Source organism: Bubalus bubalis, chromosome 8 (genome assembly GCF_019923935.1).
Source record: "Bubalus bubalis isolate 160015118507 breed Murrah chromosome 8, NDDB_SH_1, whole genome shotgun sequence".
NCBI lineage: Eukaryota > Metazoa > Chordata > Mammalia > Artiodactyla > Bovidae > Bubalus > Bubalus bubalis.
This window is the reverse complement of record NC_059164.1, coordinates 43,765,645-43,782,194: the sequence shown is the minus strand read 5'-3', so window position 1 is coordinate 43,782,194 and position 16,550 is coordinate 43,765,645. Positions and strand designations below refer to the sequence as shown.

The 16,550-nt window shown below is 38.4% G+C and overlaps 2 protein-coding genes across 2 annotated transcripts in view; one reads left to right on the top strand and one right to left on the bottom strand.

Annotated features, from left to right (window-relative positions):
* Positions 1-3,673, bottom strand: part of LRRC17 (leucine rich repeat containing 17) — a 35,683-nt gene extending 32,010 nt beyond the window's left edge. Inside the window, exon 1 of the mRNA XM_006049859.4 lies at positions 3,538-3,673. The gene's annotated coding sequence lies outside the window, so the exon portion shown is untranslated. The remainder of the gene's footprint in view (positions 1-3,537) is intronic.
* Positions 1-16,550, top strand: part of FBXL13 (F-box and leucine rich repeat protein 13) — a 214,514-nt gene that overhangs the window by 116,186 nt on the left and 81,778 nt on the right. The window contains exon 12 of the mRNA XM_025291068.3: positions 3,468-3,597. Within this exon, the coding sequence (XP_025146853.2) occupies positions 3,468-3,597 (130 nt within the window). The remainder of the gene's footprint in view (positions 1-3,467; positions 3,598-16,550) is intronic.

The window sequence follows — 16,550 nt, the reverse complement described above, 5'->3', positions numbered from 1 at the left end:
GCCATGACTGGAAATCCTTAGGGTCCACCCTGTAAATAGGAGGTCAAGTCACTGCATTTGGATTTTCTGCAGGAATTCTATTAAAAAACTGCCTCTGCAGGACTAAGTCCAGTACTCAACTCAAAAGAATCCATATGCAAATACTCTCTTTTACAAACTGGACCTTGTGTTAAGATTTTTCAGAGAAATGTTAATTTACATTCCTTCTACTAATAGCTACCCTCAGGTGTTGAAGATCTAACACAGAGGGCCTCAATTCTTTAATGAATAAAAAACCCAAAGAAAAAAGAAACAGTGATCTCTGTAGTTTCTGTAAGAATTGTGATGTCTTAAAGATTATAGTAACAGTAGAAAAATAAATCACAAAGAGAACCCTTCCCACACACATAAGAAAAAGTTATCGAATAATTAGAAAACATTGTCTGAAAACACTTCCTCAAGTGTAATTAGAATTATAAAGTCATCTCTGGATTGGAAAAATGATGAACCAGATCTTACTCATATAAGGGACATATTTCTTTGCCAAAGTTCAGGATAAAAAGTGGCAATATTGCATAAAATTTGCCAAGTGTGATTTCACTGTAAACCAATATTTTTCTCATCCCCCAAAGCTCTAAGTCTGCGGCACTATAAAAGCCTTGAAAGGCTAACAGAGCCACTCAAGATTTGTGTTTTACTTTCAAACTGATGGTTCCCATGAGGTTCCACTTTGAAGAGATAGATCTAGACTTAATCTCAGAGTCATTTAGTTTAATTAAATGACTCTTTTGCCAAACCTGTGGTCAGTGGATCCTCCAAGAAGATCATGCATGGAAATCAGGGCTTCCATAAATTTTGATAGGAGAAAAAAAAAAATCTCTATTTTCACTAAGCTTTAACTGAAATATAGATTAAAAAAATCAGGGTAGTATTAGCAGTCCCTGGGACCCTTTCACTCATACAAATCACAATTATTTTCTCATCACATGTATTTTCTTATAGTTGTTACAAATATTTAAAATTATCATTGGTACTCAGTACTGCTTCAAAAGCATTGTAGTTAATAGACCTGTTGCTAGATGTTGTTGTTTAACATGTTAATAAAGAAGCATATACATTATTTCACTCATTTGGCTCTTAAAAATATTTTAATAATATCTGTGGATAAAATTGGCTGCCTTTGAAATTGTATTTTATTTTATACATTAAAAACATTATGCTGACAAAGGGGCCATAGATCCAAAAGTATCTGTGACACACAAAAAAGTTAAAGCTGCTTGTTCAATTCTCATTTTTGGTATTTGTTAAATGGATCACATGCACTTAAAGAAACTGAAAAGTAGACTTGGATCAGACTTGAATATATTTGAATATGCATTATTGGGTAAGTATTGGTTTCATTATTATACCTGAAGAAAGAGTGATTGAGGTACAGAGCTTAAAAGTAGGTTAGGAAGAACAGTCAGCAAATGCAAGGGCAACAGATGCAGGAACAGAAACTACAGCCGACTATCAATCTCACCGGGGTTAACAGATTACACCTGGTTTTACCACCATGCCTGAAATAGGGTACAGATGGAATATGAGGCCCCTCAAACTCTTCAAGTTAGTATGCACCACTATTGTTAGGTAAGTACCTATTCCATTAAATGGAAAAAAGATAGATCAAACTTTGTAAGAATAATTCATATGTATTATTTGAGACAGTAGTAGCAATAATAACAATGTGTATTTTTAAAGGTTCTACCATATCCCTGCTGATTTTAATCAACAAAACTCACCCTCAATATAATACTATTATATATACATTCTTATGTAATTGTCACATCTTTATTAAGAGGAAAAAGCAGATATGTTACATTCATGTTACAGATGTTCACGTTACAGAAAACTAAGGTTCAGGAAAGCTGGAGGCCCCACAGCTGGTCAGGGTTGAAAAAAAAGATAATGCTATAATCTCCACTTAGTAAATGTGGAAACAGTCTCTGAGCAGCTAAGGGGCAGTTGCAGTAAGTGTCAGGGCTGGGATTCAAATCCAGTTTGGTCAGATTCCAGAACCCTGTGTATTTTCCATTGTGTCATGCTGCCTGCCTCACTATTCCTTTCGCCAAATTGGAGAGCTAAAAAGTTCTTAGGAATGACAACCCCCCAAGAAAATTGTACTTTACTTAGTTGAATCACAAGGGTACAATTCAGGGAGAGGAAGATAAAGCATTTCTAAAACTTTGGCAATGCTCTCAAGGGATGTTAGTACTGCTTTCTCCTTCAGAGCCCTGCCCACCCAGCCACTGGGGAGTCCAGAAGGCTTCCCTCTCTGTTCTACTGAGTCTCATGGAAATAGCCAGTACCAGAGGGAAATGTGTGTGAGTCAAATAATCCGCTACGGAATATGAATTATATCATATGATATTTTCAGATTTGGGAAATAAATCTGATTAATGATCAAAGCTTGCATATCTAATTTCCCATTTATGTGAAAGTAAACTTGATTAGTCATTTGTGGGCTTTTGAGGGACAGAAAGGCATTTTCCTCCTACTTTTTGTTCTTTTTGCTTTCTAGTTCACTGTTAAACTGCTGCAGATCACAAGCCAAGAGCATGTTGTTTAACTCTATTACAAAAGCAGAAGTGAGAGTTCTTGCACTTTTAAAAAATGCCAGGCTTAGGAGGGCTTTGAAAGTTGCCCATAGAGTGTCTTCAAACTGTGAGTCTTGCAGAGAGTTGTCCTAAAGACCCTCCTTTTTCCTGAAAGCTCTCATTTTGGTTATGGTGGTAATGCCATAGTTAATCTGTTGCAACTTCAGTGAGATTTATAGCCTCTGATATGTTTTATTCCTCTCATATGTTGCCCACATATTTGCAGACTGTTCTTAATCCACTTTTAAGCTCTGTGTATCAGTCAGTCTTTCTTTAGTTATAATAATGAAACTGTTACTTAGAAAATCATGCACATGCAAATTTATTTTTTCAAGCCATTTGCTTACTATGTCCATTTTAAGAGCCTATTATGTTTAACTTTGCCTCCTTTCTGCCCCAAATCCTAACTCTCATGTAACAGTTAATCACTATTCAAATGTTTACAAAGTTTGTCCTTCTAGATATTTGCATTGTTATTTCGATGCTCCAATATAAAAGCTAAATGCAACAATAACACAAACTGAAACTGCTTTCAAACACAAACTAACTTGCAAACAACATGAATGCACAGACCTCCCCCGCCCCCAAAGCTTTGTCCCAATTGGTTTTCTTAAAAATTTAGCCAAATCTCTATTTTCATTTGAAATGTGATTATGCATTATCTGATATGCTACTGCAATCTCCTTAACAGGAAGAGAATTAACAATAAAGTTCAACTCTTGAATAGCTGCAAGGAGAAAAGATTAATTTACAGCTTTACTTCTCTTTGTCATAGTGGCTTAACAAAGATGTGAGGAAACAGCTTAAGTATAATCACTTTCCTTCCTCTCTTCTCTCTCCCTGTCTTCTCAGGTACTTCTACAATTTACAGAATCTTAGTTTGGCTTACTGCAGAAAGTTCACAGACAAAGGTTTACAGTACCTGAATTTGGGGAACGGATGCCACAAGCTCATCTATCTGGACCTTTCCGGCTGCACCCAGGTTTGTCTTTCAGCCTTCTCTTTCCTGCAGCAGGCAAAGAAGTCCTCCAGAGAACCGGCTGCATCCAGCCCCAGCCCTCATGTTATACTAACGCTGTGCACGGACTGCAGCACACTTTTCAGAAGGTTTTCAATTACGTGAACGCAGCTGCTTAAATTTTCCCCAGGATTGCTACTATAGGCTCTTGGCTTCCCTCCATTGGAGTGTCACATCCACGAAGAGGCAGAGCTCATTGGATGATGAAGCAGACCACTTCTGTGTAGATACTCTGTGCACAATTATACTAGCTGAGTCCAAATCTTGAAAACTTTTTAGAATTGCTACCAAGATACAAACAAAGAAAAATATTTGGGGGAGAGGGTGGGGAGTATTTGCAAAGAACTTCCTGAAAAGTTAGTTTGCTTCCACGTGGACTCTGAGAGTAAATAGTATTAGGTAAAATGCTACAAGTGATAAATGTAAGAAAGGAAATACAACACAGATAATGATTTTTTTTAAATTGCATTATATCCTTGGGCTAAATAACATGAAGATTTGAGGTCTACATGGGGAAATATTTAAGTCTGAAGGAACAAGACTAAGAAACCTGGGCAGAAAATAGTGTGGAATTGGGGAGGGTATGGCATGGCACTGTGGAAGCAGTTCCTGCCTCCTTGATAGTTTCTTCTGCTCTGTTTTGTTAGATTTAAGTCACCATTCATTTAACTTCTCTTCCACCTCTCTGTGTATTGCTATTAGTGTCAGCATGGTCATCATTCTATGAAAATAATATAATGACACAAATGAGAACTGTTACTATACACCAGGCACCGTGTTGAGTGTTTCATACATATCACATTTACTGCTCATACAAATGCTGTGCACTATAGTTTATTTAGATGAAAAGACCAAGGTTCTCAGGGTTGCACAGCTGGTAAAAGCATACTGGTACTGCTATAAGCAGGTATTCCTGGAAGGAATACAGAGACAGAATGGATTTCTCCTCCAAGTTCTTGAATGGACAGAAATCTTACCACCACTGGCATATCATGGTTTCCTGGTACACTAGGCATTGGGGAGGATGTAGGGGAAAGGATGCTAAGCTAGGGCTGCCAGGCTAGAGTTTGCATTTGTTTAAATCCAATCTACTGATGTATCAATAGTTTGCTAAGCACCGACATCTGCCACTCTATGATCAAGATGGCCTTAATGTTCCCTCCAGATTGACAAAACTTCAGATAGGCTTCTTTCTGACCCTGAATCCCTGACCTCCTTTTTCTTACTTTAGAAAACTTGCAGTTGTACATTCTGTTTTTGCTCCCTTTGAGATGTCAACTTCTTAAAAAGTTTCTTACCTGTTTTACAACCCATGAATGTCTTTTTCAAGGACCTGGGAGCCAGCCTTTGATATGTACTCATCAAGACAGAGAGTGTCTGTATCTCTCAGTCTCCATGGATTGATGGGGGCCTAACTTGGATATGAATGTCAGCACACACAGATGGCCTGATCACAAAGGAAGAATATTTGCAACTTCAGAAATAACTCAATATGCTTTTGACACATCCCACTGATCAACCTCTCCCTGAAAGATACAGCCTTTAGTCCTTCTTTTAAAATTAAATTTTCCTGGACTATAGTTGATTTACAATGTTGTACAGCAAAGTGAATCAGTTATACATATACATGCATCTACTCTTTTTTAGAGTCTTTTCCCACATAGGTCATTATAGAGTATTGAGTAGAGCTTCCTGTGCTATACAGTAGGTTCTTATTAGTTATCTATTTTATATATAGTAGTGTCTAACTCGCCTCAGTGCTTCAGAACCCTCCTCATAATGTGACTTAACTCCTTTTTCTTCTCAGTTTCCACCAAGTGATTATTGCAGCAATAACACAAACACATGCATAGACACACAAACACACATAAACATGTCCTAAGGTTAAATATTTTCAAACACAGCTCAAAGTCAGAGGTTTCAAACTGATGACTCTCTGGCCAGATATTTAGGAAAAACATATAGATATAGTCTGTCTTTAAATTTTGAGCCATCATTTGGAATTTTGGAGTTTTCAAATAAAAATCTAGACTTTAAGCTTCTCTTAAAAAGAAAATACATAAGAACTAGCGAACTTGGGCCTGCATCCCCACATGGTAAAGGGGGCTGGACAGAGTCAGCCTCACCCCCTTGAAATGGAGCCCTCTCCGCAGTTTACCACCCTCTCCTCCACTCAGTAATGTGCAAGCACGCACTTACTCCGGGACAGCTACCACTTCACTGCATTGCCTGCCTGTCTTAGTAGGTGCTTGAGTTTGGTCTGAATGTACCAAGAATAGATTTTGTTTCCTAATTGATCCTTAATTTGTAATTCTCAAACCACAGTGATGTTAGTATTTCACATCATGCAAAATAATGTTAGGGTGTTCATTTTTTATTTATCTACATTGCATTTCCCTTTGTTCACCTAATAATTTAACAGCAAACAGAGATTTAACCCAAGGCACTGGAAATTTTACCATTTGAAATTTTGTAAGAAATGGCCTCATTATGAACCATAGATATTTTAATAATGGCTGCTGCTGTAACTTCAGGACAAATCAGTGTATTTTGGAAGTTATTGCACCCGAGGGACTTATGAAGTCTTTTGAGGCGGTTTCATCTACTTTCCTGGCTCCATCTACCTACCTGTGAGGATAGTTTCACCCTACCTGGTCTAATTGCATTGGTATGACAATACAAAATGGTTTCAAAGAAGGAAAGCTGACTATTCACAGGTTTTATAGGTTCGTCTCTTGGAAACTAAAATGTAGTTTCTTTTTATATGTTTGGAATTTTGCACTATGAAGACATGTGTTAATATATCTGACCAAGGAAAAATGTCCTAATAAAACAAAAAGAGTTGAGAATAGAAGCTTATGACTAAATGTTTTTCACTGGTGTTTACTGAGTGCCTGCTGCATACTGGGCACTGTGATGAGTAAAATGGCATTTCTGTCTTTGGAAACTCTGGATTAACATAAACAAAATATGTCAAGAGCTAAATGCTAATGTAGTCATGGCTGCCCAAAAAAGGAAAGATGTATTTATATAATATTGTGAAAGTATTTGAACCATACGTGTTAGAAAAAATAAATAAGTGGATGATGGAGAACTACAAAGAAAAGTGAAAATCAATTACATATGCCTTAGAAATATTCTACATTCTTATGGGATTGGATAAACGCTGTAGGGTGCATTAAATTATATGACTGATTTCCGAGTGAATATTAGCACTTACATGTTCACCTGCATGTTATCATCTTTGATGTGGCTGCAGTAATGCCTCTGCCCAGTTTCTTCTCTTTGGAAAAACCTCTGCTCCCCCTTGGCCTGAATTGTGATAGGGCTGCTGCAGTGAGCTCTCTCACTATCCTCTGCAAAGAAAAAAATTAAATTACCTGAAAACTCACCACCCAGAAATAATCAACACTACTAGAATTTCAGAGTCTTGACACTATGCGTGTCTAGACTTCTTTTGAATTGAAAAAGATTATATAGTACACATATCTTTCATTATTCCATGTCTTTATTCCATTAAATATTTTCCTGTAACTTACTTTTAAGAGGTATAATAGTATTCCATTGTATCAAAACACCAATTTATATTTAACCATTCATTATTGGCCTACAATTCTTTTTCCTGGTCTACCTTTTTTTCGGCTATCATAAATAATCTCCGAGGAACATTATTGTAGCCATATCTTAGCATATGTGTATGCAATTTTGGGTACAAATTTTTATAAATGAAATGATCAGAGGTTATTTTTAAGGTTGTCCATGCTCTACAAAGACTCTCAATTTACATTTATGATGAATGTAAAATAGTTTGTTATCTTCATAAATATATTCTATATAAAAAACTTGTCAATTCAACATTAAATATGCTATTTTATATTTTCAATTTGTATTTCTTTGATTTCCAGGCAAAGTTAAACCATACATAGGCACTTAATAAATATTTGTTGAATGATAGCATTTTTGTCTCAGTAAGCTGCCATTATTAAAATATTTTTCAAAGTAATTAAAATTCTTCTTTCAAACTGGGGAATATTGGAGATAATGTAACTTAAGTTCCTGACACAGTTGGTGTTAAAAAATAAAGCCTATTAGTATATTTCTCTAAAATATTTTTCTTCAGAACCTGAGTGCAACATTTTCCTTATAGTATTTTCAGAAGAAAAAAAAAAAAACTACATTCATTTAACAAAATGATTCTGGCTGAATCAGTCAAACAAATTTAATTTGTTTGCTTTTATATTTACCATTTACTCAAAGTTATAAAATCTAAGCTTATACCATAAAATGATTTTTAAAAACCATATTTAAATACAATGTGGTAAGACTCTTTGGAGACAAAATGGTTTTATCATGTAAAGAAGGTACTCTTTCCTGTGCTCCTTTGTAATTTATAATCTGGGAGACATTTGGTGACAGTGAATGGATTCATCTTTTTCTACTCTTAAGGAATGATGTGTGATCTAACTCAAGGTAGATGTTTATCAGATGCTTGTTGAATATTTGGATTAATGTTTAGTTAAATAAGTGAAACTAATAAACCACTATATGAGATGTTGGTAGTTTTACTTTGCATCTCATTCTCTGCTTCAAGGAACCACTCCTCTCCCTTCTCTTGTGGTTCTGAGGAGCTGTCAGTCATGACATCATGAAAGTAACATACCACAGTAATTGGGAACATGGGTTCTGGGCACCTGCATTTTAATCCTGAGTTTGCTATTTGATAGGTATGGGGCTGGGGCAGGTCCTAATCTTTCTGTATACCTTACCTTCCTTATCTATGAAATGGGGAAAATGCTATTAATGGTAACTACCTGTGTTTTGTATGAATTAAATGATTTGACACATATAAGAGGCTTATAATGATGGCTGCATAGTAAATGCTTAGCCACTATTAGATATTATTTTTAGATTATTAACAGTGTTTTCCAATGGCCACTAGCATTTGGCCCAGGCCTATGCTATGCTATGCTAAGTCACTTCAGTCGTGTCCGACTCTGTGTGACCCCATAGACGGCAGCCACCAGGCTTCCCCGTCCCTGGGATTCTCTAGGCAAGACCACTGGAGTGGGTTACCATTTCCTTCTCCAATGCATGAAAGTGAAAAGTGAAAGTGAAGTCGCTCAGTCGTGTCTGACTCTTAGCGACCCCATGGACTGCAGCTTACCAGGCTCCTCCATCCATGGGATTTTCCAGGTAAGAGTACTGCAGTGGGGTGCCATTGCCTTCTCCGGCCCAGGCCTAGACATTCGTAAGTTCCATATGCAATTGCTACAATTTTTCCAGGAAGAACATGACTTTAGCAGAACCCATTCAGAACTCTTTAGGTACTGTAACAATTTTATGTATACAAATACACACACACACATATATATGTATGTTATATGTATATTATATATATATAGTAAAATAAGTCAGAGAAAAGCGAAATCTGTATGCTATGGCTTATATGTGTAATCTAAAAAAAATACAAAAATAAGTGTATATACAAAACAGAAACAGACTCACAGACACAGAAAACAAATTTATGGTTACAAAAGGGGAGGGGAGGGCAGGAGGGGCAAATTAGGAGTATGGGATTAACAGATAGAAACTACACTACATAAAATAGAGAAGCAACAGGGATTTACTTGGAGAAGGCAATGGCAGCCCACTCCAGTACTCTTGCCTGGAAAATCCCATGGATGGAGGAGCCTGGTAGGCTGCAGTCCATGGGGTCGCTAAGAGTCAGACACAACTGAGAGACTTCCCTTTCACTTTTCACTTTCATGCATTGGAGAAGGAAATGGCAACCCACTCCAGTGGTCTTACCTGGAGAATCCCAGGGACAGGGGAGCCTGGTGGGCTGCCGTCTCTGGGGTCTCACAGAGTCGGACACGACTGAAGCGACTGAGCGGCAGCAGCAGCAGCAGCAGGGATTTACAGTGTAGCACAGGAATTATACCCAGTATCTTATAACCTATAATGGAATATAATTTGCAAAAAAACTAAATCACTATGCTATACACTTAAAACTAATACAATATTGTAATTCAACTATACTTCAATTAAAAAATGAGCAAAACATGAAGGTCTTCCTCTAGTAACAAAAAAGAATACATTAATATACATATATTAATGTATTTTTAAATTCTTATATTGTGGTTCTGTGTGTGGATATTAATTCTCATGAATTATATTGTGCTATAGCTCTCACTCTTTTTTCTATTTTTGACAATGTTTCTTAAGGTGCTTCTTTAAGTCACCTCTTCTCTTCAACCTCTTAATCACAGAGAGCCCCAAGGTTGAGTTTGGATCTACTTTTCTTCTCATCACACCCTTGGTGATGTCACCTATCAACAGATGACAGCTTTAAATATCACCTACAATGACAAATACACACACGCACATATAAAATCATATATGTGTAACATTCACACACAAATATATGTTCACATGCATATATACACACACATGTATGTAATGTATGTATACAAGAGTATGTTTATATATGCATATATACATATGTAAGTATATATGCTTATAGGAGTATATGTGTATATATGTTATATAGAGAATACATGTATATATGTGTGTACATTTATATACACACACACACACATATATATGCATAGACATAGACACATATAATGATAGACAGTATCAATATCAATGATAGACTTCTCTCTCAAATTTTAGATTCATATCTTAAAAAAATGTCTCTGCTCTAAAATATAACTCCTTGCTCCTCCTTTGGCCTTCCCTATCTTAGTTAATGACAGTTCCATGTTTACAGATGCTTAGGCCAAAAGTCTTGAATTCATCTGTTACAGATTGAATTGTATCCCCTCCAAATTAATATGTGCAATTCCTAATCCCTAGTATCTTAGAATGTGAACTTACTTGGAAGGAATGCCACTGCAGATGCAATTAGTTAAGATAATATCATTAGGGTGGGCCCTGATCCAGTGTAACTGATGTCCTTTTTTTAAAAAATTCGGGGAAATTTGGACACAAACATATGCATACTCATACATGGAGAGTGCCATGTAAACATGAAGACAGCCATCTACAAACCAAGGAGAGAAGCTTGAACCATATCCTTCCCTCACACTGAATGAACTAACACCCCAACACTGATCTTGGACCTTTTAGCCTCCAGAACTGCTGGACAACAAACTGCTCTTATTTAAGCCACCAGTTTGTGGTCCTTGCATACCTAGCCAACTAATATGGCAATCTTAACTCCTCTTTTTCTCACACTCCACATGCACTCTTTCAGGAAGTCCAGTTGACTATCACTTCAGAATCTATCCAGGATCTGACCACTCCTTACCATGTCTATAGTTACTACTCAAACCCAAGTCATCATCCAATCCATCATCTCTTGCCTGGATTATTGTGACAGCTTCCTAACTGGTCTCTCTGCTTTCACTTCAACCTCTAAGTTTCTTTTCAACAAGTAGCACCTAGAATAGGCTTCTGAAAACAGAAGTCAATATACTCCCTCAGTCCAAATGCCTGGCAAGTCTTCCTATTTGATCAATAAAACAAAAGCCTTGAAAGGACCTTCAAGACCCCATGTAATCTGCCTCCTTCCCTAACTGTCTCTCTGACATCACTTCCTACTATTCTTCCTCTTAGCAACTCCTCTCCAGCCACACTGGCTTCCTTGCTGTTCTTTGAACATACAAGCTCTTGCCTTTGGGTTTTTTGCACTCGCTGTTTTCCTTGCCTGCAACACTCTGCAGCTATCTGTACAACTTCTCACCTTCTTTTATTCTATTTCATGAAAAGTGAAAGTTGCTCAATTGTGTCCAACTCTTTGTGATCCCATGGACTGTACAGGGGCCAGACTGAATTCTTCAGGCCAGAATACTGGAGTGGGTAGCCTTTCCCTTCTCCAGGGGATCTTCCCGACCCAGGAATTGAACCAGGGTCTCCTGCATTGAAGGCAGATTCTTAACCAAGTGAGCTATCAGGGAAGCCCTGGTCTATCTAATATATGTCCCTAATGAATGAAGAAATGACTAAAAGGCATCAGCCAGAATGCTCCAAAGAGATCCACATTAGTTTTCCATGTTCATATCAGAGCTCTCTAAAATGTGAACTTGTTTCTTTCAAAATCTCAAAGAAGAAATATGGGTAGAATTTACAGTTTTAATGGAAAGGACAAATCTATCCTATGTGTACATGAGAAACTGCCAATTAGGAGTGCAGATTACTGGTTATGCTTTTCCTTTACCCTCTGCTCTGTTTGTGTGTTACTTCAAGGGTTCTCATGTTGATATTGCCTTTGGGTAGCCACTTTTCCTACAGATTTAATGTCTCTCCAACTGTATTTAGCAGTGGGTTATGGCATTATATAGAAAGTTAGGCATCCCACTCCAGTACTCTTGCCTGGAAAAATCCCATGGATGGAGGAGCCTGGTAGGCTGCAGTCCATGGAGTCGCTACGAGTTGGACATGACTGAGCGACTTCACTTTCACTTTTCACTTTCATGCATTGGAGAAGGAAATGGCAACCCACTCCAGTGGTCTTGCCTGGAGAATCCCAGGGACAGGGGAGCCTGGTGGGCTGCTGTCTATGGGGTCGCACAGAGTCAGACACGACTGAAGTGACTTAGCAGTAGCAGTAGCAGTAGCAGCAGGGAGCAAGAGGGCTTATAATAGTTTTTGCCTCTCTGCTCCTTTGTTCTTCATTTCCATCCAGCCTAAATACTTTCACTAGGCTCACTTTTTGCCTTCTGCCTAAATACCCTCATACTGTCTCATTTCCCCATTCATCAGGTTAACTTTCACATATCCTTTGAGGCTCTGTTCAATGACAACCTTCTCCAGGAACCCTTCACTGACCCCTCCTTTCCCCTAACCCATCTGGGTTAAGATCTCTTCATTCCACTTCTGGCAAGTGTTCTCTATGTATTTGATGGTCTGCTTATTTGTCTGCTCTCTGCCCCATTGTGAGCTCCTTATGGCCAGGATTCAGCCTGATTATCTGTATCTGTATCCTAAGTATATCATAAATACCTGACACATAGTAAGACTTTGATCAATGTTTCATGAATGAATGAATGAAACTGCAGCCGATTTCAGAGAATGGTTAGCAAGTTCTTCAGCTAGAAGCTCAGGACACTTGTTAGGTGTCTGAGAAGCTGGTAACTTGCTAGAGCAAAGTCTGATTATCTTTTCTTGGTAAGAGCTGAGCCTGATATTTCTTCAGAATTACTGGGAGAAAAGAGCCTAGGAAACTACAAAATATTACAGTGAAAGTTATGGTTTCATCAACTGTTTTCAGTTATTATACAAGTCAACAAAAATGAAAAGGGATAGCATCCCAGAAATGTTCAAATGATCAGAATACTCAATACAGCAACAGAAGTTTATCAGTAGTTGTTATACTATTAAATCTCTCTGAGACTCATGAATCTTAAAGGTGGACTGTGCAAACTGCAAACTGGAAGATTCTAAGGCCATTTAGGTTCTCTCTATGCTACATAAATTCCAACCTCCCCTTTCAGAGAGGCAAAGATCATGGAAGGTCTTACTTATTCACCCCTGGGGTTTGTGGTAGAAGTGGGAGAAAGCTGCGGAGGCACTTCCAGAGATGACTGTATTAGCCAAATGGAACAAAGAGACTGCATTAGCAGAGCAATCTCATTCTCTCTCCCTCATAAGCAGAAGGCACTGGGATGATGAATGGAGCCCCAAACTAAAGTTAAGAGACCCCCACCTAGAGCTTTTGCTATGCCACATAAGCACCTGTGCAACCCTGGGCAGTTACGTGGTTTTTCTGCTTCAGTTCTCTCTTTTGTAGAATGGCTAGGTTAGGCTAGATCTCCGAGATCTTTTTCAGCTTTAGGATTTTGTGTTTCTATAAGATGATTAACTAAGATAACTAAAGAAGGAGTATGAGTGGGGAAAAGAATAATGAATTTTATTTTGGAAAAGCTGAATTTGAGCTTTCTGTGATACATCTAGTTGTCAATGACAAGAACTACTTGAAAGTGGAAGTCCAGTCCTTGCAGCAGAGCTGGGAATGGAGGTACAGATTTGGAAGTTTATCAATAGAGGGTAATTGGAACAGTAAGAGTTATGTGACCAGCTAAGCCAGCTGTGAATAAAGAGATAATGTACCAAATGAATTGGTAACAGCTAAATTAAAAATTTGGAGAAGGCAATGGCACCCCACTCCAGTACTCCTGCCTGGAAAATCCCATGGACGGAGGAGCCTGGTAGGCTGCAGTCCATGGGGTCGCTAAGACTTCACTTTCACTTTTCACTTTCATGCACTGAAGGAAATGGCAACTCACTCCAGTGTTCTTGCCTTGAGAATCCCAGGGATGGGGGAGCCTGGTGGCTGCCGTCTGTGGGGTCACACAGAGTCGGACACGACTGAAGTGACTTAGCAGCAGCAGCAGAAAATTAAAAATTATAATTTACTTATATTTTACCTTATTCTATATTTTAATGAATGGTGACTTTTATTTAATCCCTGGTGACTCAGTGGTAAAAACTTCTGCCTGCTAAAGCAGGGTTTAATCCCTGGGTTGGGAAGATTCCCTGGAGAAGGAAATGGCAACCCATTCCAGTATTCTTGCCTGGGAAATCCCATGGACAGAGGACAGAAGAACCTGGAGGGCTACAGTCCATGGGGTTGCAAAACAGTTGGACATGACTTAGCGACTAAACAACAACAATAAAAATTGGTACCATTCGCTGGGTATTGACTACGAACTAGATGTTGAGGTATGTGCTCTGCGTTTCTTATCTCATTTAATATTTATAAATAACTATATGAGGTGTGTATCATTATTCCCATTTTTGAGGTGTGGAAACTGAGCAGTAGTGTGTTGGTAAACATCTAACACCTGAGAAGGAAAAGGTAAATCCCTGAATTATAATGGTTGCTAACTTCCATGGTGTAAATACTCTCACCATGGCCTATTTCAAGCTAACAGAGGTCACTAAACCAGTGAGACAGGAAGAAATGTGCACTATGTAATACTGTCATCATACAGATATAATAAACATATATATCTTCAAGAGCACAGATATCGGTAAAGCATAATAGTAAAATAATTATGAAGTCATGACTTTGGGTGTTCACTACATTTGTTAATATGGCTTATTTAATTTAAGTTTATATGTTTTAATTTTTTAGCTGGCTGTGTTTAGCAACTGGCTTGCATAGTTCCTAAAATTTTAACAACCTGCTCTTGCAAGGTAATATAAGCTATCTCCACTTATAATGATGCCACGATAGGGTAAGTAATTTGCTTATGGTCACACTGAAAATGTCTGGACAAAGATTAGAACCTTGATCCATCGAATTCTGAAGACCAGGTTCTTAACTATTCAATTCAGTTCAGTTCAGTTCAGTCGCTCAGTCGTGTCCAACCCTTTGCAAACCCATGAACCACAGCAATCCAGGCCTTCTTGTCCATCACCAACTCCCAGAGTTTACCCAAACTCATGTCCATTGAATTGGTGATGCCATCCAACCATCTTATCCTCTGTCATCCCCTTCTCCTCCCACCCTCAATCTTTCCCAGCATCAGGGTCTTTTCAAATGAGTCAGCTCTTCGCATCAGGTGGCCAAAGTATTGGAGTTTTAGCTTCAACATCAGTCCTTCCAATGAACACCCAGGACCGATCTCCTTTAGGATGGACTGGTTGGATCTCTCTGCAGTCCAAGGGACTCTCAAGAGTCTTCTCCAACACCACAGTTCAAAAGCATCAATTCTTCAGCGCTCAGCTTTCTTTATAGTCCAACTCTCACATCCATACATGACTACTGGAAAAACCATAGCCTTGACTAGACGAACCTTTGTTGACAAAGTAATGTCTCTGCTTTTTAATATGCTATCTAGGTTGGTCATAACTTTCCTTCCAAGGAGTAAGCATCGTTTAATTTCATGGCTGCAGTCACCATCTGCAGTGATTTTGGGGCCCAGAAAAATAAAGTCTGACACTGTTTCCATTGTTTCCCCATCTATTTGCCATGAAGTGATGGGACCGGATGCCATGATCTTTGTTTTCTGAATGTTGAGCTTTAAGCCAACTTTTTCACTCTCCTCTTTCACTTTCATCAAGAGGCCCTTTAGTTCTTCACTTTCTGCCATAAGGATGGTATCATCTGCATATCTGAGGTTATTGATATTTCTCCCAGCAATCTTTATTCCAGCTTGTGCTTCTTCCAGCCCAGTTTCTCATGATGTACTTTGCATATAAGTTAAATAAGCAGGGTGACAATATATAGCCTTGACGTACTCCTTTCCTGATTTGGAACCAGTCTGTTGTTCTGTGTCCAGTTCTAACTGTTGCTTTCTGACCTGCATACAGGTTTCTCAAGAGGCAGGTCAGGTGGTCTGGTATTCCCATCTCTTTCAGAATTTTCCAGTTTATTGTGAAATTATTTATTTATTTGGCATAGTCAATAAAGCAGAAATAGATGGTTTTCTGGAACTCTCTTGCTTTTTCCATGATCCAGAGGATGTTGGCAATTTGATCTCTGGTTCCTCTGTCTTTTGTAAAACCAGCTTGAGCATCTGGAAGTTCATGGTTCACGTATTGCTGAAGCCTGGCTTGGAGAATTTTGAGCATCACTTTACTAGCATGTGAGATGAGTGCAACCGTGTGGTAGTTTGAGCATTCTTTGGCATTGCCTTTCTTTGAGATTGGAATGAAAACGGACCTTTTCCAGTCCTGTGGCCACTGTTGAGTTTTCCAAATTTGCTGGCATATTGAGTGCAGCACTTTCAAAGCATCGTCTTTTAGGATTTGAAATAGCTCAACTGGAACTCCATCACCTCCACTAGCTTTGTTTGTAGTGATGCTTCCTAAGGCCCACTTGACTTCACCTTCCAGTATGTCTGGCTCTAGGTGAGTGATCACACCATGGTAATTATCTGGGTCGTGAAGATCTTTTTTGTACAGTT